This window comes from Stenella coeruleoalba (genome assembly GCF_951394435.1).
Source record: "Stenella coeruleoalba genome assembly, chromosome: 14".
In the NCBI taxonomy this organism is placed as follows: domain Eukaryota; kingdom Metazoa; phylum Chordata; class Mammalia; order Artiodactyla; family Delphinidae; genus Stenella; species Stenella coeruleoalba.
This window is the reverse complement of record NC_137160.1, coordinates 38,759,116-38,786,246: the sequence shown is the minus strand read 5'-3', so window position 1 is coordinate 38,786,246 and position 27,131 is coordinate 38,759,116. Positions and strand designations below refer to the sequence as shown.

At 40.8% G+C, this 27,131-nt stretch overlaps 1 protein-coding gene across 2 annotated transcripts in view; it reads right to left on the bottom strand.

The window, feature by feature from the left end:
• Window positions 1-4,918: 4,918 nt before the first annotated feature.
• TPGS2 (tubulin polyglutamylase complex subunit 2) overlaps window positions 4,919-27,131 on the bottom strand; it is a 59,413-nt gene continuing 37,200 nt past the window's right edge. The window contains exons 3-7 of one of the 2 annotated variants that reach the window (XM_079942023.1): window positions 24,604-24,691; window positions 22,359-22,487; window positions 13,875-13,988; window positions 11,946-12,106; window positions 4,919-10,629 (exon numbers count right to left, since the gene is read on the bottom strand). In XM_079942023.1, the coding sequence (XP_079798149.1) occupies window positions 10,399-10,629; window positions 11,946-12,106; window positions 13,875-13,988; window positions 22,359-22,487; window positions 24,604-24,691 (723 nt within the window). In that variant the 3' untranslated portion in view covers window positions 4,919-10,398. Of the gene's footprint in view, window positions 10,630-11,945; window positions 12,107-13,874; window positions 13,989-14,476; window positions 14,624-22,358; window positions 22,488-24,603; window positions 24,692-27,131 lie in introns of those variants that run through there. The other variant, XR_013831205.1, reaches the window with a different exon arrangement.

The following is a 27,131-nucleotide window of genomic DNA, read 5'->3' as shown; positions in this document are numbered from 1 at the left end:
TGATTGAATTTTTCCTATTCTTGATATTATAATATTGAAGGTGATTTCCCATTTTTTTAAATGGCCAAAAACGTGATTTGTGAGGATGGTAATTAAGGTCACAGCAGTCTGTTTTAGAATCTCATGATTAAAGGAAAATAGTTTTTCTTATTAAGTTGTTCAATCAACAAGCCTATATTCTAGAATCCCAACACTCTGTCTAGAACCTGTGTGGCCATGGTCTAGAGCCACCTATGGGAGCAGGTGTGCCTCAGGAACCACCAGAGATTTAAACAGAGATCCTCAAGTGTAATCTGTGTCTCCATCTCTCCCAAGGGATGACCTCATTTAAAGAAAAAACAGTTTAAAGGTATAAAGTTGGGAACTGGAGCCTTGGTAAAGGTAAGCTGTTTTCCCAGAGGTTTAATCTTGCCCTTAACAGATTGCCCCTCACTGTGCAGCTTTTGCTTGAGGGACGAGGTGTCTATGTTGGTCTTGAACTATTCTGAGGGCTGTTTGTGTCCCTGCTCTGGTTGCTCTCCGAGGTATTCTTTGCCACTCTTCATGCTGTGAAAAAAGAAAAAGGTAACTGATCTGTAGAGGAAGAGAAAGTGATTTGAGAAATGTGACTTCTTGAGTGATTACTTCTGAACTTGGGAGTGTGTTCTCAGTCAGGCCCACCTGCTTCCTGGGAGGGCAGAGGAGATGAACTGCTTTAAGATGTAGAAAATTTGTACCTTCATTTACCTCAGCTTTCCATGCTGGAGACCGTGCAGAGCCCTAGAGGCTGAGCTGCTCCCGGGCCTTTGGCTACAATGTGGGGCAAAGCCCAGAACCCACACTGGCCACTCTGCAGCCAGAGAAATGGGCCCTTTTCCAAGGTATGCAGTGGCATGCTGACTCATCCCTGGCCTTCCATGTGAGCCAGGGGTTGTAAAAACAAAGGATGAAAGGATGCTGTATCTTACAAAAGTATATTAAATCGAGTAAATGTCCCTGTTCTTTGTTGAATATAGCATGTTATGAAAAGGCTTTGCAGCAGTTATTCTGAGATTTGTTATGTAAAAACAAGCCATGCGTGGTCTAAGACAGGGCTGCCCAACAGAACTGTGATGCTGGAAATGTTCTATATGTGCCCTATTCCAATATGGAAGCCACTAGACATACATGATTACGCAACACTTGAAGTGGGACTAGAGAGACGAGCAGAATTTTATTTACGTTTAATGGCTACCTGTGGCTAGTCACTACTGTACAGTACTGGATATCACAGGTCTGAGAGATCACATCCTTTTATGTACTTTGTTGCTGTTTATTCATTTTACAAAAAGGAAGTTTTTATGTGAAATTGTGTATAGAATTGCTCTGGACTGCTGTTCTATCAAGAACTTAAGTACAGTGTCTAAGAAGCTATGTCCATTGCCTGCCTACATTGTGCCCTGAGCCTTGGGAGTTCTTGTCCTCAGTGGAGAATTCTGTGATTGATGTTCACTGCCATCAGATACGCACTCTTCTCTCCCTACATACCCACCTAGAGGATGCGCACTCTCCTCAGCAGAGTCCACATCAAGGCTGTACGCCTGACCCAGTGATATACGCCGTGGCCAAGAACACGTCTCCAACAGCTAAATCCACCCTGTAATAAAGCTTTACAAAGCATCACTTCATTCTTGTATTGCTTTCACCATGGTCCTCACTACTGCATTTCACCCTTATCATCTGGGAGGCCTTCTCTCAATATGAGTTTGTCCACGTGAGACGAATTGGTTGGATATTGGCAAACATCCAGTTAGATGGCTGCGTTTATTTGAAGTGCTGCCTCTACCAAGGTGGGTATTGGGCAAGGCCTGGGTGTTGGGTGCTATACGAAACATAAGGATGTGTGCCCACAAACATCCCACTTCTGAAACCACAAACAGAGGGACATTGTCTGATAAAAGATTTCTGAGTCACAGCCAGTGAGTGGCAAGAGGCAGTCTGGGAGAGACTGTTTGGATGCCAAAACATTGGCATAGCAGCAACATATCACATAACAGGGTCTCCTGAGAGAGGTGGTCTCTGAGCTGCCTTGCCTCTAAAATAAAGCACTGGTTGCATTTTGAGGATTTAAATGAACATTTAAACTAACAGCATTTTCACAACTTTTCTTCTCATTATTTGGTAGTCCGTTCTATTGGTCTATCCTGGATTTAAGTATGTGGCAGCTCCTGATTTAGCACAAAATTATGAATTAAGTTTAATCTAATATTTCATGTGGTTTCACAATAAGCAGCACAGCTTGCACTGGTAAATTAAGGCCCCCATCTCAACTACCACTGAGGACACAGAGGAAACAAGGCAAGATGGTTAAAAGTTAACTGAGTGGTACAGGCATGAAGTGCTCCCCCCTAGAGTGGGCTCTCCTTGTGAGCTCAGCTTCTCAGAAGCTTTGAGGTGGAGGTAGACTGGAGCTGGACCTTGGAAGGAAGTCGTGGCACAACTGGCTAGCACTGGCAGGTAGGCAATTATAGGTATAAAGTCACAGAAGGAGAACCCCACTGGTGTTTAGGAAGCAAAGTGAGAGGATCAGTAGGCAGAGCCAGATGGCTCATGTAGAAAGTTAACGGCTAGAAAGAAAGGTTACAGTCGCGTTACAAAGGAAGAAGGGACTAAACTTTGAGTTCTTACCTGTGTATTTAATCTTCACAGTAACTCCATAATGAAGGCTGATGTGTTAATCAGAGAATGCTTGGTGGGAAAAGCAGGATCCAGTCTGCGTTGGCTTAAGCCAAAGGAAATTAATCACAAGATTCCAATTTGGATTGGTACTCTCCCAGTGTCAGTCAACTGTAGTCAAGGAGGCAGAGTTATACTACACAAATATGGCTACCAGGGACCCTATGTATATATAAATGGCTACTGTATTGAACAGAAAAAAAGTTAAGAATACATATTGTAATCTCTAGAGCAACTGCTAAAATATAATGCACAGAAGTATAACTTAAATCAACAGGTAAGTTAAAATGGAATTATTTAAAAATTAAAATTAAAGGGATAAAGAACAGGGGTATAGATAAATATGATTGGTCATAAGCTGATAATTGTTGAAACTGGGTGATGGATACATGAGGATTCATTATACTATTCTATCTTTGTAAATGTTTAAAATTCTCCATAATATAAAGTTTTAAAAATGGATGTATTTCATACAGAAACTAAAAGGTCCCTTGGTTCTTCTGTTCCAGTCATTGTATATGCTTCACTAGATTAAAAACATTTTGAGTTCTTCTCCTGCAATGAAAGCAAAACCACCCAGGCCCATTAAGTAGAAAGTTTCAGAGTCAGTGAACATTACTGTCGTCATTGTGGTTGATTAAAAGCCCTGATGCTTGGAATCTTTCCTTGCAATTTTGATTTAGTAGGTCTGGAGTGGGATCTATGCATCTTATTTTCTACACACAATTCCAGTGACACTGATGCATGCCCACCTTTGGGGAGCACAGGAATAACCCATATTCTGTGGATTATCCTATGCAGGCTGCCCCTTGTCATGCCTATCCTTGGCTTGGGTACTTCCCTGCTGTAGGACGCAAGCAGCATGATGATGTGGCACTTCACGCAGTCTTACCTACGTCAAGGCATCGTGAAGCATCCTGCCATTTATTCTCTTTCTGTAATTCCAGCATAGAGTCTTTTTCCTGGGCAGTTGATTTATAGTAGCGCCTATTGCCACTTTAATTGCTTTAGTTTCAAAACATTAGTATCCTTGTGAGCTTTTTCTCCATGTAACCCACTCAACCTATGCATTGTCTGAAGCCTTTTGCCAGGAATGCTCCCTTCCCCCTTCACCAGGGCCAGCTTCATGGGCATGTGACCTGTGAAGTCACACAGAGCTCCACACTCAGAAGGCCTCACACTTGCTTTAATGCTCTCCTGTTACTGCCTTGAAATTCTTAGTTTTATCTTTGAACTTGTGTTTTGTAAGTCAAGCGTGATGAGACAAGCATACACGTGAGCAGAGGAGATATGTGCAATATGTGTGTCCACTGTTCCTTACCACCTCTTTCATTTACAGCCATCGTGATTCTCGTGAGCACAGAATTCTAGTGGGCCCACCATACATGAGAGTCCAGGGAGGTTCAGAGTTAAGTACAAGGCAAGCATGTTATGTCTACAACTGAGAAAATGGGGACACAAGGGCCCCAAAAGGTCATACTTTCTATTTGAACCAGACTTGATTTGAATGCAAAAAGAAGGTAATGGCATTCTAGGAAGCATGAATGACCATGGCACCCAAACATTCCCTTTTTTACTCATGTTACTTTCCTGTATTAGCCAGCCACTTACGCTGAAATGATGACACAGAAGGAAAACATAGGGCAGCTCAAAATTTCTCTTTCAGTCCTTCCTTAGTCATCAGTAAGTTCAGAGTGTTGATAGAATGTGTACATATCAGGAAGTGAAATATCAGTTGAGCTACTTTTGCGTGTTGTTTCCACTGTTCTGATAAGAATGAAACATATATGCATACAAAAGGTATAAAGTAATAATTGTGTAATTTTTGGTGATGCTGTACATGAGTTAAATGCTCTATAGCTGCACTAAAAACTGGAATAGCACAATAGAAAGAGCAATGATAAAATTAACACTAATAATTTAAAGTTCTAATTTTTCCTAGAACAGCATCAAGTAGCAAACAGATAAAACACTGTAACAAGTTGTGAGAGAGACCACAGAAGAAAGGTAAAACAAATTAGTACTTTTTTTTTAACATCTTTATTGGACTATAATTGCTTTACAATGGTGTGTTAGTTTCTGCTGTATAACAAAGTGAATCAGCTATACATATACATATATCCCCATATCTCCTCCCTCTTGCATCTCCCTCCCACCCTCCCTATCCTACCCCTCTAGATGGTCACAAAGCACCGAGCTGATCTCCCTGTGCTACGCAGCTGCTTCCCACTAGCTATCTCTTTTACATTTGGTAGTGTATATATGTCCATGCCACTCTCTCACTTCGTCCCAGCTTACCCTTCCCCCTCCCTGTGTCCTCAAGTCCATGCTCTACGTCTGCGTCTTTATTCCTGTCCTGCCCCTAGGTTCTTCAGAACCTTTTTTTTTTTTTTTTTTTTTTTAGATCCCATATATATGTTAGCATACGGTATTTGTTTTTCTCTTTCTGACTTACTTCACTCTGTACGACAGTCTCTAGGTCCATCCACTTCACTACAAATAACTCAATTTCGTTTCTTTTTATGGCTGAGTAATATTCCATTGTATATATGTGCCACATCCTCTTTATCCATTCATCCGATGATGGACACGTAGGTTGCTTCTATGTCCTGGCTATTGTAAACAGAGCTGCAATGAACACTGTGGTACATGACTCTTTTTGAATTATGGTTTTCTCAGGGTATATGCCCAGTAGTGGGACTGGTGGGTTGTATAGTAGTTCTATTTTGTTTTTAAGGAACCTCCATACTGTTCTCCATAGTGGCTGTATCCATTTACATTCCCACCAACAGTGCAAGAGGGTTCCCTTTTCTCCACACCCTCTCCAGCATTTACTGTTTCTAGATTTTTTTGATGATGGCCATTCTGACTGGTGAGAGGTGATACCTCATTGTAGTTTTGATTTGCATTTCTCTAATGATTAGTGATGTTAAGCATCCTTTAATGTAATCAGTATATCTTCTTTGGAGAAATGTCAATTTAAGTCTTCTGCCCATTTTTGGATTGGGTTGTTTGCTTTTTGGATATTGAGCTGCATGAGCTGCTTGTATATTTTGGAGATTAATCCTTTTGTCAGTTCCTTCATTTGCAAATATTTTCTCCCATTCTGAGTGCTGTCTTTTCGTCTTGTTTATGGTTTCCTTTGCTGTGCAAAAGCTTTGAAGTTTCATTAGGTCCCATTTGTTTATTTTTGTTTTTATTTCCATTTCTCTAGGAGGTGGGTCAAAAAGGATCTTACGGTTGATTTATGTCATAGAGTGTTCTGCTATGTTTTCCTCTAAGACTTTTATAGTGTCTTGCCTTACATTTAGGTCTTTAATCCATTTTGAGTTTATTTTTGTGTATGGTGTTAGGGAGTGTTCTAACTTCATTCTTTTACATGTAGCTGTCCAGTTTTCCCAGTATCACTTATTGAAGAGGCTGTCTTTCCTCCATTGTATATTCTTGCCTCCTTTATCAAAGATAAGGTGACCATATGTGCATGGGTTTATCTCTGGGCTTCTATCCTGTTCCATTGATCTATATTTCTGTTTTGGGGCCAGTACCATACTGTCTTGATTACTGTAGCTTTGTAATACAGTGTGACATCTGGGAGCCTGATTCCTCCAGCTCCGTTTTTCTTTCTCAAGATTGCTTTGGCTATTCGGGCTCTTTTGTTTTTCCATACAAATTGTGCAACTTTTTGTTCTAGTTCTGAAAATGTGAAAAATGCCATTGGTAGTTTGATAGGGATTGCATCAAATCTGTAGATTGCTTTGGGTAGTCTAGTCATTTTCACAATGTTGATTCTTCCAATCCAAGAACATGGTATATCTCTCCATCTGTTTGTATCATCTTTCTTTCATCAGCGTCCTAATAGTTTTCTGCATACAGGTCTTTTGTCTCCTTAGGTAGGTTTATTTCTAGGCATTTTCTTTTTGTTGCAATGGTAAATGGGAATGTTTCCTTAAATTCTCTTTCAGATTTTTCATCATTAGTGTATAGGAATGCAAGGGATTTCTGTGCATTAATTTTGTGTCCTGCAACTTTACCAAATTTATTGATTAGCTCTAGTAGTTTTCTGGTAGTATCTTTAGGATTCTCTATGTTTTGTATCATGTCATCTGCAAACAGTGACAGCTTTACTTCTTCTTTTCCGAGTTGGAGTCCTTTTATTTATTTTTCTTCTCTGATTGCTGTGGCTAAAACTTCCAAGACTATGTTGAATAATAGTTGTGAGTGTGGGCACCTTTGTCTTGTTCCTGATCTTAGAGGAAATGGTTTCAGTTTTTCACCATTGAGAACAATGTTCTTTGGGTTTGTCATATATGACCTTTATTATGTTGAGGTAAGTTCCCTCTATGCCTACTTTCTGGAGGGTTTTTTTTTTTTTTTTTTTTTTTATCATAAATGGGTGTTGAATTTTGTCAAAAACTTTTTCTGCATCTATTGAGATGATGGTTTTTCTCCTTCAATTTGTTAATACGGTTTATCACATTGATTAATTTGTGTATACTGAAGAATCCTTGCATTTCTGGGATAAACTGCATTTGATCATGGTGTATGATCCTTTTAATGTGCTGTTGGATTCTGTTTCCTTTATTTTGTTGAGGATTTTTGCATCTACGTTCATCAGTGATATTGGCCTGTAGTTTTCTTTCGTTGTGACATCTTTGTCTGGTTTTGGTACCAGGGTGATGGTAGCCTCATAGAATGAGTTTGGGAGTGTTCCTCCCTCTGCTATATTTTGGAAGAGTTTGAAAAGGATAGGTGTTAGCTCCTCTCTAAATGTTTGATAGAATTCGCCTGTGAAGCCATCTGGTACTGGGCTTTTGTTTGCTGGAAGATTTTTAATCACAGTTCCAGTTTCAGTGCTTGTGACCGGTCTCTTTATATTTTCTATTTCTTCCTGGTTCAGTCTTGGAAGGTTGTGCTTTTCTAAGAATTTGTCCATTTCTTCCCGGTTGTCCATTTTATTGGCATATGGTTGCTTGTAGTAATCTCTTATGATCCTTTGTATTTCTGCAGTGTCAGTTGTTACTTCTCCTTTTCATTTCTAATTCTATTGATTTGAGTCTTCTCCCTTTTTTTCTTGATGAGTCTGGCTAATGGTTTATCAATTTTGTTTATCTTCTCAAAGAACCAGCTTTTAGTTTTATTGATCTTTGCTATCATTTCCTTCATTTCTTTTTCATTTATTTCTGATCTGATCTTTATGATTTCTTTCCTTCTGTTAACTTTGGGGGTTTCTTGTTCTTCTTTCTCTAACTGCTTTAAGTGTAAGGTTAGGTTGAGATTTTTCTTGTTTCTTGAGGTAGGATTGTATTGCTCTAAAATTCCCTCTTAGAACTGCTTTTGCTGCATTCCATAGGTTTTGGGTCATTGTGTTTTCATTGTCATTTGTTTCTCGGTATTTTTTGATTTTCTCTTTGATTGCTTCAGTGATCTCTTGGTTATTTAGTGGTGTATTTTTTAGCCTCCATGTATTTTTATTTTTTACAGATTTTTTTCTATAATTGATATCTAGTCTCATAGCGTTGTGGTCAGGAAAGATACTTGATATGATTTCAATTTTCTTAAATTTACCAAGGTTTTGTTTGTGACCCAAGATATCTATCCTGGAGAATGTTCCACAAGAACTTGAGAAGAAAGTGTATTCAGTTGATTTTGGATGCAATGTCCTATATATATCAATTAAGTCCATCTTGTTTAATGTGTCATTTAAAGCTTGTGTTTCCTTATTTATATTTTCATTTTGGATTATCTGTCCATTGGTGAAAGTGGGGTGTTAAAGTCCCCTACTGTTATTGTGTTAATATCGATTTCCCCTTTTATGGCTGTTAGCAGTTTCCTTATGTATTGAGGTGCTCCTATATTGGGTGCATAAATATTTACAATTGTTATATCTTCTTCTTGGATTTATCCCTTGATCATTATGTAGTGGCTTTGTCTCTTGTAATAGTCTTTATTTTAAAGTCTATTTTGTCTAATATTAGAATTGCTACTCCGTATTAGTACTTTTTTTTTTTTTGCCATACGCGGGCCTCTCGTTGTGGCCTCTCCCATTGCGGAGCACAGGCTCCGGATGTGCAGGCTCAGCGGCCATGGCTCATGGGCCCAGCCACTCTGCGGCATGTGGGATCTTCCCAGACCCATGTCCCCTGCATCAGCAGGTGAACTCTCATGCGCCACCAAGGAAGTCCAGTACTTTTAATGGTAGTTTATCTGAGTTTTGGAGAAAAGGCCCCACATTTTCATTCTGCACTGGGTCCTATATATTGGGTAGCCATTCCCGCTCTTGAGTGCTCTGCTCCTCCTGAGGCAGGTCTCAAATCTTTCCTTGTTGGAACCCCCTTCTGTCTACAGCCCTTTGGGGATTCCACCTGATTGTCACTGATTTGAAGGCCGCCACTGTTTCGTGGCTCCTCTGCTGCTTCATTTATGAAATCCAGAGCTGGACCAGGACTTAAGAAATAATTCAGGGGCTCCATGATCTCTAGAGGAAGGACACCTGCCACAGTGGAAGATGACACAACTTCTCAATCCCCTTCTAACCCTGACTTGGGGAAGCAGCCAAATGCTGGAATCTCTTATCTGGCACTGCTGGTTCTCTTTGATGAGTTTTGGCAGAAAAATGCTTCTGGAAGACTAAACCTCAGCTATTATTATCCTTGACAACTTGGTTCCTCTCTATTCTTTTCTGCTACCCAGTGAATTGTTAAGCAATTGTGAGTAGGTAGAGCAGGTGGAGGCTCTTGTCAACAGTGACTGATCTCATCAAAACTCTGCATGAAGAGTCCTGGCAAAGCAATGCTTGGGAGATTTTATTTTGTTTTGGTTTTAATGGTACAGCAGAATCACCTCTTCTTTTAAAAACAAGTGAGAAAGATGATAATTTTGGCAAATGTGCAAATATCACATCACAAAACTGGAAACAAGAAGCTTTATAGGAAACCGATGAAGATGAGAAACTATAGGAAACTGAAAATGAGCAACGCAAGATCTTTGTGGTGAAGGCTATAAAGAACATAAAAATGTATATTCAAGGTTTTTCATGGAACATCATTATAACCCATCAAATTAAGGTATTAATATTCTCTAACAAAAATTAACTGATCTGAGGAAGGGTAATGCAGAAGTATTCTAATGCAGTGCTGCCCAATAGAACTTTCTGTGATGATTGATAGAAATGTTTGATCATCTCTGTGCTAATACAGAATCCACTAGCCACATGAATACTCCCATTGTGGCTAATATAACTGAGGAACTGAATTTTTAACATGGCTTAAATTTAGCTGCTTTAAAAAGTGGCTACCAATTGAGCAGCATAGTTGTAATGCTTCATAGGTCAAAACCAGTGGTTTCTATGGGGGACTTCTCTAATTACTGTTGAGGGGTAGGGGGTTGGAGTAGAAAGAGAAGAAAGCTCTTAACAGATCTACTTAGTCACTTACACAGCACCTTACATTCTCCACAGCTTCCAGAATCAGTAGGTGGTACAACCTGCTGTAAGGGGTATGAGGGAAGGATTCTTGGGGAGACCTGAGTATGCTTTTCCAAGTCCTGGCTCAAGCCAATGGCAGTAAAAAAGGCCTAGGATTTTGTCACTCAGACGGGGAGGGGACTATGGTTCCACACACAGAATCCGAGGCTTGGGCCACGCCTGGGGCATCTGTGCATGGAAATCATCGCTGTGGGGCTGGCAGGGAGCTGGAGGTGGGGTGCTCATTTTCGGACAGGGTTTCCAGAGCCAGAGGAGGATTTAGAGGTGGAAGGAGGACCTGCAGGCCCTTTCTGGCCACATGCAGGCTGAACAGACCCTTTCTTTTTGGGGATTAAGGTCTTGTTCTTGCTCTTGAACACTTTGCTGGGATCCAGCTTGTTCACAAAGGAGTCGGTCTCTTCCGTGAGTAGGTTTGTGTTGTAGGTGATGGGTTTATACATGTTGAACCATTGCTGTAAGGCAGAATTAGGAGAGAGGGTCACAATTCAAAGGAGAGGAGTATGTGTTTATGCTCTTCAGGGGAGATACAGGGATAGAGAGCTGGGGAGATGAGGCAGAGTAAAAGACTTTAGGAAAAACTGCCTCTAAAATCTATTAGCACTTCCTTTAGGTAAAAGGGAAGACACACATTGCTTTATGGGGTCTCATAACCTTTAAACATGAGGACTAAGAATCTGAGTAAATGTGCTTCCTTCTAACCTAGTATGCACTGAGCCTGGTATGCTAGGTCCCAAATCATCAGGGTACAGTGTCCTAATTGTTCTGCCTCCAAACCAGCCACTGCCCATCAGGTGGACTTGGTAGCATCCTTCCCACAGGGAAGGAGCAGACAGAGGCCAGAGCAGGCCTCTACTGAGGGAAGTTGCCTGCTCTCTTCCCTACAGGCTTTCTGGGCAGCTGAGGGCAAAGGGCATCTACATTTATTTTCATTGATCACAACCACCCACTATGTTGCCTGGATGTATGTCACTGTCATGTGACATTTGAGGAAAGTGAGGTCCACTTGATGAATACATTCATCGAGTCCCTCATTTTTTGCCACCCAGTCAAAAGTTCTTCTAGACACACCTGGTGTTCTCAAACCAGGCAGTGTATCAGCATTACCTGACATCTGTATGTTTAAAATGGTGTCTGGATCTATAATAGAAATGAGGCACATCCATACTTTGAAATACTCTGTATCATTGAAAAAGACAGCTCTCTCTATATATTGATAGGGAATGAGCTCCAACATGGAGTTAAGTGCAAAGAAGGTGCAGAACAATGTGAATAGTATATCGCACTTGTGATTTAGAGAAAAGGAACCAAAAACTGTATGCATGCATGCATGCTTTCTATCCAATAAAGTATCTCAGTGAGGGCACAAGAGAAACTAACAGTGGCTCCCTGTGGGGAAGTGGATGGGGAAGCTGGCCAGTGAATAACAGACTGATTTTTCACTGTTCCTGTATGCATGTACTGCCTATCCAAAATGAATGGTCAAACCTAATCTCCCCCCACCACCAACCCCTTTTCATTAGAAGTTAAAAACTCCCCAGGTGATTCTGAGGCTCAGCCAAGTTTGGGAACCATTTAACTAGATTAGTATAAAGTGAGGTTGTCCACCTAAATTGGAAGCACCTGCCTTGCTTATTGAAAATACACGCTCCTGGGCTCAACCCCAGATCTCCTGCATCAGATGAGGAAGCTGGGAATCTGCAATTTAAGCATTTCCTCAGAAGATTCTGATACATTCTACAGTTTGAGATGACAGGTGGTCCCCCCTTACCTTGGCCTGTGGGCTAATGCCATAGCTGGTGAAAGCATACTGCCACTGGGGCAGGCCCAGGTGGGTGATAAGCAGGCGATAATAGGCAGTAAAGGTATCTGTGAGAAAATGCCAGTATAATGCTCTGTCCAGGAACCAGATCTCAGTGTCTTGTGCTAATGCTGAAATAGCAGACAAAGGACATAAAGGAAGGGATGGCTTAACACTTTTTTCCTTTTATCTATAAAGTCAACATCTACTCATGGTTAAAACAAATTTCAATAGTAGAAGGAATGTAAACTATAAGTAAAAGTTCCCTTTTTTCCCTTCAACCTCCCAGTTCTGTTCTCCAGTGACCACTGTTACTGGCTTCTTTATATTCTTTTACAAATTCTTGATCAGTCAGTCGACTGATCTATCTGCTGGGCTTTGGCCATCTGTGCATTCAGGCTATCTAAGCAGCACTCCTTTCTTGTGCGGACTCAACACTCCCCCTCCCCCAATAGGTACATACTGTGGTCTCAGCCTTCCTGATGGAGAGGCACTCTGTCTGAACAGTTCTGGCTTTCTCAGGAGGTCTGTCAGGAATTAGAAGTGCTGTGAGAAACCACCATGGAGGAGCCCAGACCAGCTTCCTCTCCTGGGACTCCTGCCTGTGCGGCTGTGTGATGTGCTGGTTGAGCTGAAGCAGGCACTATTGTACCAGCTCCTGCCTCACGCTTGCTTCTGACCGTCCATTCTTAGTACTCCTAGTTCATCTCCTAGGCCTCTCCTATTTCATCTCCTGTCTAATGGCTGTAACATCTCCCTAAGTGGCCTCCATCCTCCAGTACCTTCCACTTCCATTTCTGCTTGTGGTCACATTTTCATTTGAATCCTGCCATACTTCTGCTAAATAACCTTGACTCCCCACCTACTTCCACGTAACATCCAAACCCCTTCACCTGGCTTTCAAAACTCCACATGAAAGGGAATCACAGGGCTTCTGGTGTCATCTCCTCCTCATCCACAAGATGAACCACGTGGCCAATGAACTGGAATTGTCATTCCCCCCAAATCAGGTGCATTCTCTCATGGCATAGCTTTTACCCATATCCCTTTGCTTGGATGCCCCCTTTTGCCCCACACCCCACACCCCCCATATCTCATTCAGACCTATACTTCAAGATGCAGCTCATTAGTTGCGGCTCACTGGCTCCTTAGTTGTGGCACACGAGCTCTTTAGTTGTGGCCCCACATGCTGCAACTAAGACCCGGTGCAACCAAATAGATAAATAAATAAATATTTTTTTTTTTAAAAAAAGATGCGGCTCAAAGGCTACTTCACAAAGACTCCTCCAGCTGGAGATGATCTCTCCTTTCCCCCAGAGGTAAACCCTGGTGTGTCTTCTCACCCTTTGCAGGCAGAAAGCTACTTGAAGAGGGCTGGACATTGTCCAACGCTGTAGTTCCTAGGGACTGAACTGCTGTTAGAGGGCCAGGTGGTGCCCACTGCTCAAGAAGCCAGAGCCGCCTTCTCTTGATTTCCCATCTGGGATCTTAGTTTGAGGTCTAGTAATTCAGATTTTTATTGCTGTTAATTGGCCTACATAAATACGTGTAAAAGACAATGTTTTTCCTGGATGCTTTTCTAATGCATGAGCCTGCTGGAGGAGTTATAAACAGAATGACTATTTCTTTTAGCATTTATTCACTTATTATCCTAATCTTATTATTTTGCAGTAACTCACAAGTGACACAAATGACAATAGCTTAAAAAGACTCTAGTAATTGGCCTGGAGGGGGATGCTCAGAGAGGACCAAAGGGGTTTTCTGGGTCTTGGCATCTACAAGAGACCCAGCAGCACCTCAGGAGGTCAGGGAAGAGCATGCCTTTTGTGTGATGGCTGGAGAGCAAGGTCAGCCAAGGCCATTCCCAAGCTACAGGACCATGCCTGCCATGATTCTTACCTGGTTTCCCTCTTTTGTAGACAAGGCAAACCTTCCCATTTCCGTTGCAAGGATCCAGCTCAAATATTACACTGCGAGAATCAAAGTGAGGCTTCTCTGGCTGGTTCTCACTAGCTGCAAACCCAGAAGTTAATGGTAATGTTCAAACACACTCAGCTCAAACATACTTATTCATCCAGCTTTGCTTGGATGAAAAAAACAGAGGGAAAAAAAGCCTTATCTCAAACATATTCTTAACTATTATTTTCAAATGTGGACCAAATGTATTCTATACTCTAAATGTCCTGGGTCTTATTCATGGTCTAAGCCTCTGTCTGGGCTCCCCTACCACCAACAGAGTGTCATGGAATCTGGGGAAGGGGGCATGAGGACAGCAAACTGAACTTCTTGGGAGTGGGACTACATAAGTCAGAGTAATCTGAACAACTTTTTTCTTTTTCCCCAGATACATGGTTTCCCCTCGTTTATAGCACTTCATGATCTTTTGATTAGAATCCTTTTTCCTCTGTCTAAAATGTATATTCGTGGCATGTTATGTTTATTTCTATTATAATTATAACATTATAATTAATGCTAAGTCTGGCTCTGTTAGAAATACCTACCTAGAAACGAAATACCATGATGTAACAGAAAAAAGATAAATTCTTAGAAATGCAACCATCAGAAACCTTCTCTCCTGCTTCTTTCATTACAGCAATTATGCAATAATGATTAGCATTAGTGACTAGGGTAGAAAGTGTTTAACAAACCTAGGAGAGATTGGATAAAACAGAGTATATAAAAATAATATTTTTGATTTACACATATACCCATACATATAATTTTACATAAATGCATAAATATTTACATTTCTAAATAAGAAGACTTTTTGTGTTTTTTTTTTGTTTCTTTAACATGGTTTTACCCTCCCCTGGCAGTTATACCTTCATATTCATCTCATATGGTCCTAGGCAGACATATAGGTATACATTTAAATTTTGTGAGATCGTTTACTATATAAAAATGGGATACCACACATGTTACCTGAATCTTACTTTCTATACAATAATACAATGTGGAAAGCCCTCTAAGGGATGTAACTCTAATGCATTCTTTTTAATGGCTGCCTGACAGTTTGTGGGAGCGGATGCACCCTAATTTATCCTGTGAGCCACCTATTGATAGGGGGCCAATATTATTCTGCTACAAATGCTACAGTAATCATCTCTGTACCTGTCCCTTTGTTCTGGTGCTTTTGTTATATGGCTAGACACCCTGAAGTATTATAGAATGGACATTGCCAGACTGCTTTTTGAAAAGGCCTTTGTTTTTGAAAGATATTTTCATGGGGTATAGAATTCTAGGTTGACAATTTTTTCCTTTGAGTATTTTAACTTTTTTTTAATCAAATGAATTTGCTTAAAGAATATTTTATTTTTAAATTTTTAATGTATTTATTTTTTATTCTGGTCTAACAGCAAGATTTTCCTCTGATTGTTTCTTTCTTTCTTTTTATTGGAGGATAGTTGATTTACAATGTTGTGTTAGTTTCAGGTGTACAGCAAAGTGAATGAGTTATACATATATCCACTCTTTTTTAGATTCTTTTCCTATATAGGTTATTACAGAGTATTGAGTAGAGTTTCCTGTGCTATACAGTAGGTCCTTATTAGTTATCTATTTGATATATAGTAGTATGTATATGTCAATCCCAATCTCCCCATTTATCCCTCCCCCTTCCCTGAGTATTTTATCTTGATTGAATTGTTTCCAATGAGAAATATGCTATTATCCTTATCTTTGCTCCTTTGTATGGAATTGTCTTTTTCCACTGACTGCTTTTAAGATTTTCTCTTTATCCCTGATTTTAAGCAATTTGATTATGTTTCCTAGTATTGTTTCTTCATGTTTCTTGTTCCTGGCTTGTTAAGCTTCTTAGATATGGTTTAAGTTTCCAAGTAACTGGTACAGTTTTGAGCCACTATTTCTTCAAATAGTATTTCCTGGTCCACCCCCACTTTTCAGGGACTCCAATTATACATACATTATACCATTTGTTGTCCCTCAGTTCACTGATGCTATTTTGATTAAAATAATTTTTTATTTTCTTTCTGTGTTATTTTGGACTGTCTATTGTTATGTCTTTAAGTTCTCCAGTCTTTTCTTTGGCAATATCTAAACTATTGTTAGTCCCATCCAGTGTATTTTTCATCTCAGAAACTAGTTTCATCTCTAAAAGTTAAGTTTGGATTTGTTTTTTCCTATCTTCCATGTCTGTACTAAGTTTTTGGACATATAGAATATAGTAATGACTGTTTTAAAGTCTGTATCTGCTAATTCTAAACTGTATCTCAATTCTGGATTGGTTTCAATTAATTTTTCTCCTCATTATGGTCATTTTTTTCCTGCTTTTTTGCATACCTGGTAATCTTTGATTGGATGCCAGAAATTGTTAATTTTGCATTGTTGAGTGCTTGCTATTTTTATATTTCTATAAATATTGTTGAACTTTGTTCTGTGACACAGTTAAATTACTTGAAAACAGATACTTTCAGGTCTTGTGCTTAGTATTTGACAGGCAGAACCCAAGGCAGCATTTAACCTAGGGCTAATTTTTTCCCCATTACTGAGGCAGGACCCTTCTGAGTACTCTACCTAATTCTGTGTAAGCCATGAGGTGTTTCAACCTGGACGGTAGAAACGGACACTATTCCTGCTTCAGTGTGAGTACCAGGCATTTTTCCCTCTAATCTTCTTGGGTGGTTTTGTCCCTGGCCTTGGGTAGTATCTTCACACGTGTGTGCTCATCAGTTCTTTCCTGAATACTTGAGGACACTCTGCAGATCTCTGCAGTTCTCTCTCTATGCAGCTCATTCCTCTCTGTTACTCAGTCCTGTGAACTCTACCTGTCTTCATCCAGCTGGGCTCTTAGTTATGTCTTCTCAACAGGTACAACAGGTTCTCCTTGGGTTCCCTTCTCTATGCTGTCGACTGGAAACTTTCAGATAATAAGCTAGGGTTGACCTCACTTGCTTCCCATCATTCAGAGCTCAACATTCTTCCCTGTCTGGTGGTCAGTATCTTGACAACATCCATTGTTTTATATATTTTGTCTGTTTTTGGTTTTTTTTGTTGTTCCAGGTGGGAAGATAAATCTGGCCTCTACTATTCCATCTTGGATGAAATAAAAAGTCCAGACTGTAGGCTCCCACCAAGTTTTAGCAGCCTTGACTGATGCTGACTGGGGTCTGCCCTCAGGTGAAAAGTTATAAAAATAGGAAAATCATTCAGTGTGGTTCCCTTGTGCCATTTGTAGATGCCACTCCCGTTTCTGCTTATTTTTGGTTACTCTCCAGTCCTTTTAGGTAATTATTTTAAAAGTTTCCCCAGAGTTTAGAGTATTATCTGCACAAGTCCTGTCCTGATCTGGTAAAAGGTAGTATGCCATATGGCCAGAATCATAAGGTCAAATCTACAATGTCACTGTTATTAGTTCTTCACTGAATTTTTAGTTTGGTTTTATCTCCATGTGCACATTAGCACACTGTCCTACAGTCTGTGCCTAATAATTTCACCCTCAGGAATAACAGTGGATATCTTTCTGTTACCTGTTATTTGTGCTGGTTCTTGTTCATGGTGTTGTGTTTCTTCATGTGCCTGGTTCTTTTTAAGTAGGATTATTTTTGAAAAATTATTTATAAAAACAATGAGGTCTAGGATAATGTTTTCTTCCTCTAGGGAAGAATTTTTTTTTTTATATGAGTTTTATACTGAGATATAATTCACCTACCATACCATTCACTTAAAGTGTACAATTTAATGGTTTTTAGTATATTTAGAGCTGTGCAACCATAAACAGTCAATTTTAGTTCATTTCTCTGGCGTGAATTGCTGTTTTTTTCTGCCAGGCCCCTGGGGAGATTAGTAATCTGGAATCAAATTAGTCCAATTTTGGGATTTAACATTTTCTGGGATGCACAGGTGACTTATACTTGGGCTTCGGTCCATGTGAAGAGTGGTTATTTCTGGTTCATTCTATCTCCTACAGTATATAGCTCCTCATGGTGCTAACCAAAAGGGTAGGGTAGTTTTTATGGGTGCCATCTTTTGTAGGTTCTAGACTCCATTTTATTCTTCTAGTCTCACATATGGGTCAAATTCTCAGCTTTTGAGTAGCCTCATTGCCTCTTTTGAAAATGACAACGTATCCTAGGCAAAAGCAACCCTAAACATTGAGCCTCTTCCCTGGATTTCTGTCTTCTTCTGGATGTTGATCTGGTGCTATCTCATCATCTTATTAGCTCTTATTTGATGATTTTTATATGTTCCCTGACTTTTCAGTTGTCTTCAGCAGGAAGACTGCTCTGAATTACCTATCTGCCATTACCAGGAGGCCTCTTCATCAGTTTAAGTATGCTTCTGAAAATAACATATAGATGAGCTTTGCTTTTTATATCAATCTGATAGTTTCTGCTTTTCAAAAGGGAAATTCAATCCCAGCACACTTAACATAATGATTTATCTGTTTTATTTTATTCCTCTTAATGTTTTGTTGCTTATTTTATAATGTTTCTTTTCCCTTTTTCTTATTTTTACTCATGTGATTCAACATTCCTTTATTAGGTTAGAGATTCTAAAGTAATTTTTTATTCCTTTAATGGTTATCTTCCTTTTTTTTTTTGCTGTACACGGGCCTCTCACTGCTGTGGCCTCTGCCGTTGTGGAGCACAGGCTCCGGACACACAGGCTCAGCGGCCATGGCTCATGGGCCCAGCCGCTCCACGGCATGTGGGATTCTCCCGGACCAGGGCACGAACCCGCGTCCCTGCATCGGCAGGCGGACCCTCAACCACTGCGCCACCAGGGAAGCCCTATCTTCCTTTTTTTATGTATTTGCATGACTGGATCCATATGATTCTACCCTTACTTGAAAACAATATGCCATTGTTTCTCTAACCAAATGTGGTATGCAGAATTCTAAGATGGCCTCCAAGATTCATGCTTGTGTGTATACACATCTGTACAACCTCCTCCCCTGAGTGTGGTCAGGACCTATAATATGATGGAGTAGTCATTCCCTTGATTAGGTAACATTATGAGACTCTGTTGTAGCAGACTGGAGAGAAATATTCCTGCTGGCTGAGAAGCAAGTGGCCATATTGTGAAAGGGTCTTGTGGCTAGAATCTGAGAGCAGCCTAAACGAGCCAAGAGTGAGCCCTGGCCAACAGGCAACAAGAAAAAAAGGACTTAGTCCCACAACTGCAAGAAACTGAATAAGGTCAACCCCCGGTGAGCTTGGAAGAGGCCCCTATGCCTCAGATGAGATCACAGCACCAGCTGACACCTTGTTTCTAGTCTGATAAGATCCTAAGCAGAAGACTCTACTAATCTGTAGCTGAATTTTTGACTCATGAAAACTGTTAGATAATAAATTTGTAGTGTTTCAAGCCATTAAATTTTTGGTAATCTGTTATACATGAATAGAAAACCAATACACCAAGACACTCTGTTTCCCCCAACAAGGCATACTATTTCTTTCCTAGAGTAGGATGAGGGCTTCCACTTTCTACTTCCTTTCCTCTTTGTCCTACATTTTCTTTTAAAAGGACTCTCTGGAACATTCCTTGTATTAGTTGCTAGGGCTACTGTAGCAAAGTACCACAAACTGAATGGCTTGAATAGCAGAAATTTGTTATCTCACGCTTCTGGAGGCCACAGATCCAAGGTCAAGGTTGGTTCCTTTTGAGGGCTGTGGAGAAGAATCCGTTCTATGCCTCTCCCCTAGCTCCTGGTGGTTTGCTTGCAACTTTTAGCTTTCCTTGGTATGTAGAAGTACCACCCCATCTCTGTCTTCATCTTCACATGGCTTTCTTTTATATCTGTATCTGCAAATTTCCCCTTTTAAAAGGTTGTCAGTCATACTGGATTAGGGCTCCACCCAACTCCAGTATGACCTCCCCTTACCTACTTACTTCTATAATGTCCCTATTTCCAAATAAGGTCACAGTCTGAGGGAGTGAGGTTAGGACTTCAATATATGAATATTTCCAGGGGGAAGGGACACAATTTAACGCATAAAGCTCTTATACCTTGCCTCTCTCCTTTCTGTTAGGTTTAGCTGAGGGTATATGTTTAAACATATTCTATGCACTATGTCCCCTTTTTTCCAAGAGTTCTTATGTAAAAGTTGTATACATTTCTGGATAGTAAGATTTAATTAAGTCTTTCTCTTTCATAGGAGGTTCACTAATCTCTTGTTTCCTTTCCTCTTTATATATCTGCATCTTGACATCTCCATTCCATTTCATCTGTCTTTTGGTTGGAGTATTTATGTTCTTAAAGTTTTACACATCCTTTAATATTCTTCTAATAACCTGAGAGGTATGTTTCATCTGTATATATAGGACTCTTGATTTTCACTTTTTCTCTCAGTAACCTGTTTATGTTTTTTACTGCCTTCTAGTTTCCACTGTTGCAGGTGAGAAGTCTGATGTCAGTCTGATTATTCTCTCTTCACAAGTAATTTGTTATTTTTGCCTAGAAGCTTGTGATTTTTTTCTGCATCATGTAATGCCTAGGTGTCTGTTTTCTCCTGAATTCAATTTGAGTCTAGGAGAGCCCTTTCAATCTGCAGATTGAATAAAAGTTTTTGTTTATTACTGTTTATTTATTATTCCCTTTCCAGCTTTTTTTCTCTTTTTGAGCATCTATAATTCCAATGGAAGGTCACCTGGATGTATTTTCTATTTCTCTCACCCTCCACCTTTTCACTCATTTCTCCTTTTAAAATTTATTTATCTGTCCTTTTAGATATTTCTTGCACTTGCTTTTTCAGGCTACTAACTCAGGTCTCAATATTTATACTTGTCTTCAATTCATCTAGTCAGTTGTTTAATCAAGAATTTTTACTTTTTTTCTATAGGAAGTCTTTGTGCTGTCTTAAATGCCCTTAAGTGTTCTTGTTTTTATTTAGGTTTTCATCTGTGTCCTCTAGCAGTGTTACTTCTCTGGTTGTGTATTCTGATATTGCTTCCTGATTGTCCTCTTTCTAACTGCTGAGTCCCCTGAGAAAAGTCAGCATTTTTCTACTTAAGTTAATGAAACTTAGGTCTAATTGTTGGACTATCCTAAAAAGCATGAACTCAGAAGGTGCCAGAAGCCCACGTGGTTTTTATCCCCATCAGTATGTAGGACAGTGTGGTCTCTACCCCTACCTGTCCTTTGCTGAGGTCCCTTGAAATCCTATCATCTAGTCTACCTTTATCTACCAGCTTCAAAAGCAGGGTATACCCATTCTACTTATTTAACAACTCCTTTGCCTTTTAGGGGTTAGAGAGCCCCAGTATACACATATGAAGCAAATGTGACCTTTTTCCCACCCTTGAGGATTCCACACATTTCTAAGTGATAAACTCTTCCCAGGGCCCAACACTTTCCAGGCTCAGCTCTTGGACTCCTCCTCCTATTGTGCAGCTGCTTGTCCAGTTGAAAGAGAAAGCCTTGCATCAGTTCTCTCTGTCAGAATTTCAATGCACTCCAAGGCATTAGTATTGGAGACACTAGTTGCCTACTGAATATTCATTCTCCCTTTTTAAAACTCCAGTTCTGTTTGATGAGGCAATACTACACAGCTAAAAATACTTATCTCCTCAAATTCACTTGCACTATGGGTAACCTTTTTGACTCTATTCTGGCGAATGGTTATTGGGAGGGGCTTCTGGAAAAACTATTATTTTTCTGACAAAAAGGAAACTATTCTGCCAAGAGACAGTAATTTTGCCCTTTACTCTTCTTTTTCCTGCCTGGAACATAGACTTGAAGCTTGGAGGTAGAGCCCACATTCTTCAAACATGAGGATGAAAACCAAACAAACACAAAGGCTGTTGTGCCAGGAATCCAGAGGGAGACTTTATCATTGAGTTTCTCAAGCAGCTACACCAGCCTAGTTCCAGATTTCTTATTATGAGAAAAATAAACTATTTAAACATTGTAATGGGGGTCTGTTATACGCAGCCAAACACAGTTCTGACTGAAGTCCTCACTTATACATAGTTGATCATAGCTTTAGCAGCCATTTGAATTATAAGCCATTTCAATTAGAAGTGGCAAAGAGCCTGAAGGGAGGAAGGGAGCTGCATTTAGACTGCCACGGTCCCTGAAACCTCTCAATATTGAAATGTGGAGTGAAGTTTAATCTGTAACATTCATTCACTTACCAGGTATTCATTAACTGCCTACTATGTGCCAGGGACTGAAGTGGGTGCTGGAAACAAAGATCCCAACCCTGGCATTTTCTTCATGAAAATTTCCTTTTTTGATACAGGCTGTTTTTTTTTGTTTTTTTTTTTAACCTTACTCCCATGGTTCAGAGAAGCCATAAATGGGAAGGGTTGGGTTTAGGGGAACATGTAACAATGCCACAATTTCTTCCTATTATTTTCAACATTATAAAATGGAAACAAGCAGGCTGACTTCTAACTCAAAGCAGAAGTCCCTCCAGTTACCTTCTTGTGTATCGTCCTCCAGGTCTGCAAGAGTTGGTGCGTTAGGAAGTGAGTACAGGGAAGACTGGTTGAGTTGAGTCAGTTTTGAGATGCTGTTAATTGCCATGCTGCCCAATGGAATGGTATGTTCTATGGGAATGTTAACAAAAAGAATTACATGGAGTAATAAGCTAGTTACCATGGTCATCAGAAGGGCTTCTGCTTGACTAACTTAAGCCCAGCTATTATTTGATCCCAGGGTTGAGGAATTGAATGGAAAGTGGAAAGGAGAGAATCAATGCACTACATGCTCCAAAGCACCAGCCTTTTATGCAAAAAAAAAAAAAAAAAAAAAAAGCAAACAGCTGGGGCCATGAGTGAAGAGTCCCCACTGCATGTGTTAGGGTGGAGCACCAAAGGAAATTTTAAAAGGGGATTCTCAAAAAGAACTGGGAATTCTAGGGTAGGGGCCCTAGTTTGAAGAGCAAAGGACTTAAAAAATGTTTTTGCTCCCGCCATCCCTTGAATGAAGGGTTATACTTTCCAAAGGAGTAACAGCTTTGATTATATAACTGACTGCTTCTACCCTTCTTGTCATAAGCTTTCACTATGGAAACTATCTCCCCCTCTACTTATCATTTTTTCTTACTCAACAGAGCAAACTGTCTTGAAAGGCTTCTTGCTTGGTTCAGTCTTCTGTAATTCAGGTATAAACAAGAAATAGGCAGACTATGTATTTTCCTTATCTATCATACAGAATCCTTATAATATAGGGTGCTGGACATGGGATGGCACACAAAGACTTGGACATATGACTGCTAAAAAACTGGAATAACTTAAGGCAATAAAACAGCTGGTGTACAGACCATGGAATGTCCAAGAGAAGACCACTAAGGAGGTAAACATTGGAAGCTGCCTTTGCTGGCTTTTCTGATAATGATTTTAGCCATCCAGTAAAGAATGGGTACAGCAATGCGGATAAGGATAAGAAGATGGGTTGGGAGGATTACATTAAAAAAAGTATTAATAATGAATAGGGACTCATTCATAAAACCTTCATGAAATGTTTCCTTTCTGATGCAGGCTTCTGAAGGGGCTAGTCTGTCTCCGTGATGTGGGCAAGGGAAAACGTGACAGTCACTCTAGCCTCTGTCCACTCTCTCTGTTGCTCCAGACTCCAAAGGCCATGGCCATGAGGGTTTCTGATATTGGTGACAACAATGGTTTCTAGACCATCGGAGGAAATGATTCTAAGCTAAAAGTTCATGTTAAATGCTTAGTAGTAAGCTATGAAATATGCCCCTGGTCAGCTGCGAGAAAAACAGGAAGGTTTGGGGAGTCACCAAAACAAGGGAACCTAGGAGGTAGCAGCAATGAAGGGGAGGAGTCAGTTCTGCAGATTTGCTGTGTCACAGAAGTGACTGCACTCTTAGTGGCAGCAAGGAGAGGTATAGGCTGATTCCCAAGGACCAAAGTAGATCTGGGGATGTGGCTGCAGTTTGGAGATAATAAAGTCCTCTTGAGGACAGGGCAGTCTGTGTCAGGAATGAGCTGGACTCCAGGGGCTAGATCTGGATTTCCTAGTCTGTGGAATGTTACTAGAGTCTTCACCTGAATGCGCAGCACTGACTTTCATGCCTGCATAGTACCTGAATCTCTGACATGTACCAAGGTGCGATTTCCCACATTCACGATAGAAATGTTTATCCTGGATGTATTTAATACCAAGGATGATAGCCTGTCAACTAAGGCGGTTGATGACTCAGGCAGAGGAGATGTGAGGCAGAGAAGGAAAGGCTCTGGTCTGAGGGTCAGAGGTCCAGACCTCGGAGCCCTGAGGTCTCCACCATGCTGGGAATGAAGGAAGGAGCCCCCCCTCTTATGACCACCAGAGGCTGTCACTGCAGCTCATCCTGAGGAGACTGCTCCAAGGTGGAATCTTCAGAGGATTTAAGTTCGAGGTGGCTCAGGATTTTTGTGTAGTGACTAATCTTTCCCTCCACCTCATGCCAACAAGAAGCCTCTAAATTGAGCTTCCAGTTAAGTACTGGGTAGACCCTGGCACGGGGGCTGGGGAGGCAGTGGGTGATGCAATGATGGCATGTGTTAGCTTTGGGAGATAATCACAGCTTCTGGACATTGCACTTTAGAAGAACCCACAAAAACTGTCCAGATTCAGACTCATAAGTTGTAAAGGCCCTCAGAGTTGTCTCATCTAACCTCTCAGCCAGGGAAATGTTCCTCTACAGCAAGGAGGCTGACTCACCATCCAGCTTCACATTCCATGTCATGTGGAAGCCATTGGTCATCAGGTAAAAGTTTTTCAGATCCTCAGGCAGCACACAGTTATTTTTCTAGAACCACAAAGAAGCAGACTGTTAGGTCAGGGCTGGGAAGGAGGGCGTAGGGCTATGCCTCAAAGCATCTGGGGATGCTATTTACTGTGTTTCAGATCCCCAAAATAGAAAAACTCTGAATAATTACCTATAAAACTCTATTGGAGAGTTCTGGTTTGAGACGGCAACAAAGCAGCCTCCTCCACTCACCTCGTTTCACTGACACACTGAATCTACAGCTACAAATTGAACAACAATCCCTCTGAAAGAAATCCAGAAACTAGCTGAGCGACTCCTACGCATCGAGTGAACAAGAAGACACACTGAAATGGGTATGAGAGGCTGATCACAACCTTGCTATAAAACCCACTCCCGGCAGGGCGACACGCAACGAGGAGGGAACTCACAACTCCTGGATTCTCCCTGAGGAGCAAAGGGCTTGGACCCTACATCTAGCACCCCAACTTTTAAGACTTCCACCTGAGAGATGGGCTTCCATAACATCTAGCTCTGAAAGCCAGTGGGGTTTGGGTCCAAGAGACCCATAAGGCTGTAGTGAACTAAGAGATAGTTCTTAATGGGCTCTCATGGACTTACCATGGACATACCCCCAGGGCCCAGTACAGAGGCAGCAGACTAAAATGCCCAGTCTTTTCATTAAAGAAGCCTATTTGCTTATCTTAAAAGCTTTGGCCTGAGGGGGCAGGCTTTTAATTTAGTACACATCTAGATGCCAACTGTAATCCTCTCCAAAGACCAGGGAGGCTAGTGGGCACCATACCATCTTCATGCTCTCCTTCTGCCTCACTAGCAGGTATCTCCTGGAAAGGAGCTTATACACACGTCTGGCACCCCAGCTTTTGCAGTTACTGCCCAGGGGACATACCTCTTGATTGCCTGGCTCTGCTGGCCAACAAGGCTTATGTTCCTGGGTCCCACAGGACTCTAATAAACAGAGTAGCAGATCTTAAGCTATGCCACCAGGGCACAGGGCAGAGGCAGCAGACTGAAATGCCCAGTATGTAAGTGAAAGAGGCCTATTTATAGATCTTAACTGCAGCCTGAGGGTCAGGCTTATAATTTAACAACATCTAGGGGCCAACTGCAATCCTCTCCAGAGACTGGGGAGGCCAGTGGGTGCCATCTCTGCGCTCTCCCTTTGCCCTGCCCTGGGTCACCAGTGTTTCTATGAATGGAGGTTGTGCAAACAGCTGGTGCTCCAGCTTCTGTGGCTGCTGCTCAGAGGACACATCCCTTGATATCTGGCTCTGGTGAGCAGCACGGCTTGTGTTCATGGGCTCAACTGCATGGTAGCAAACAAAGAAATAGTTCTTAACTTGCTATCCCCCTAGGGCTCAGTGCAGAGGGAGCAGACAGAATGCCCATCTCTCAGTCTTCCCCTGAAAGAGGTATACGGGCATACTTTAAAAGTTGCTGCCTGAGTGTCCAGCTTCCAATCAGCCTGCATCTAGGTGCTGAGATCCTTCTCTTTGGGACACTGACAGGTCTTGGTATACCCACAACTACTGGGAGCCACTAAGAACAAAGTAGGCTGGACATTGACAAAGGTTTGAGAGACAACCAAGAGCCACGGAAGGGTTGAATAATAAGGTTCATCTCTTACATGAGGCCACTCCTTCAAGACTGGCTATTGTATCTAATGCATAGAAACCAACATAGAGAGTCAAAAAAATGAAGAAAGAGAGGAATATATTCCAAGTGAAAGAATTAGATAAAACCCCAGGAAAAGACCTTAATGAAATTAAGATAAATAATTTTTACCTGATAAAGAGCTCAAATAATGTCATAAAGATGCTCACAGAGGTCAGGGAAACAATACATGAACAAAGTGAGAATTTCAACAAAAAGAAAATATAAGAAAGTACTAAACAGAAACCACAGAGGTGAAGGATACAATAACTGAGCTGAAAAATTCAATAAAGGGGTTCAACAGAAGACTAGATGACGTGAAAGAATCAGGGAACTAGAAGCAGTGTATTGGAATTCATTCAATCAGACCAGCTAAAAGAAAAAAGAATAAGAAAGAGTGAATAGAGTTTAAAGGACTTATGGGACAACATCAAGCAGATCAATATTCACATTTATAGGGGTGTCAGAAGAAGAGAGAGAGAAAGGGGCAGAAAGCTTATTTGAAGAAATAATGGATGAAAACTTCCCTAACCTGGGAAAAGAAACAGACTACCTGGAAATAAATCCAGGAATCCCAGAGTTCCAAAAAAGAAGAATCCAAAGAGACATTATAATTAAATTGTCAAAAGTTAAAGGAGAAAATCTTAAAAGGAGCAAGAGAAAAACAACTTGTTATGTACAAGGGAACCCCCATAAGACTATCAGCAAATTTTTAGGTAGAAACTTGGCAGGCCAGAAGAGGGTGGCACAATATAATCAATGTGCTGAAAGAAAAAAAAACAACCTGCCAACCAGGAATACTCTACCT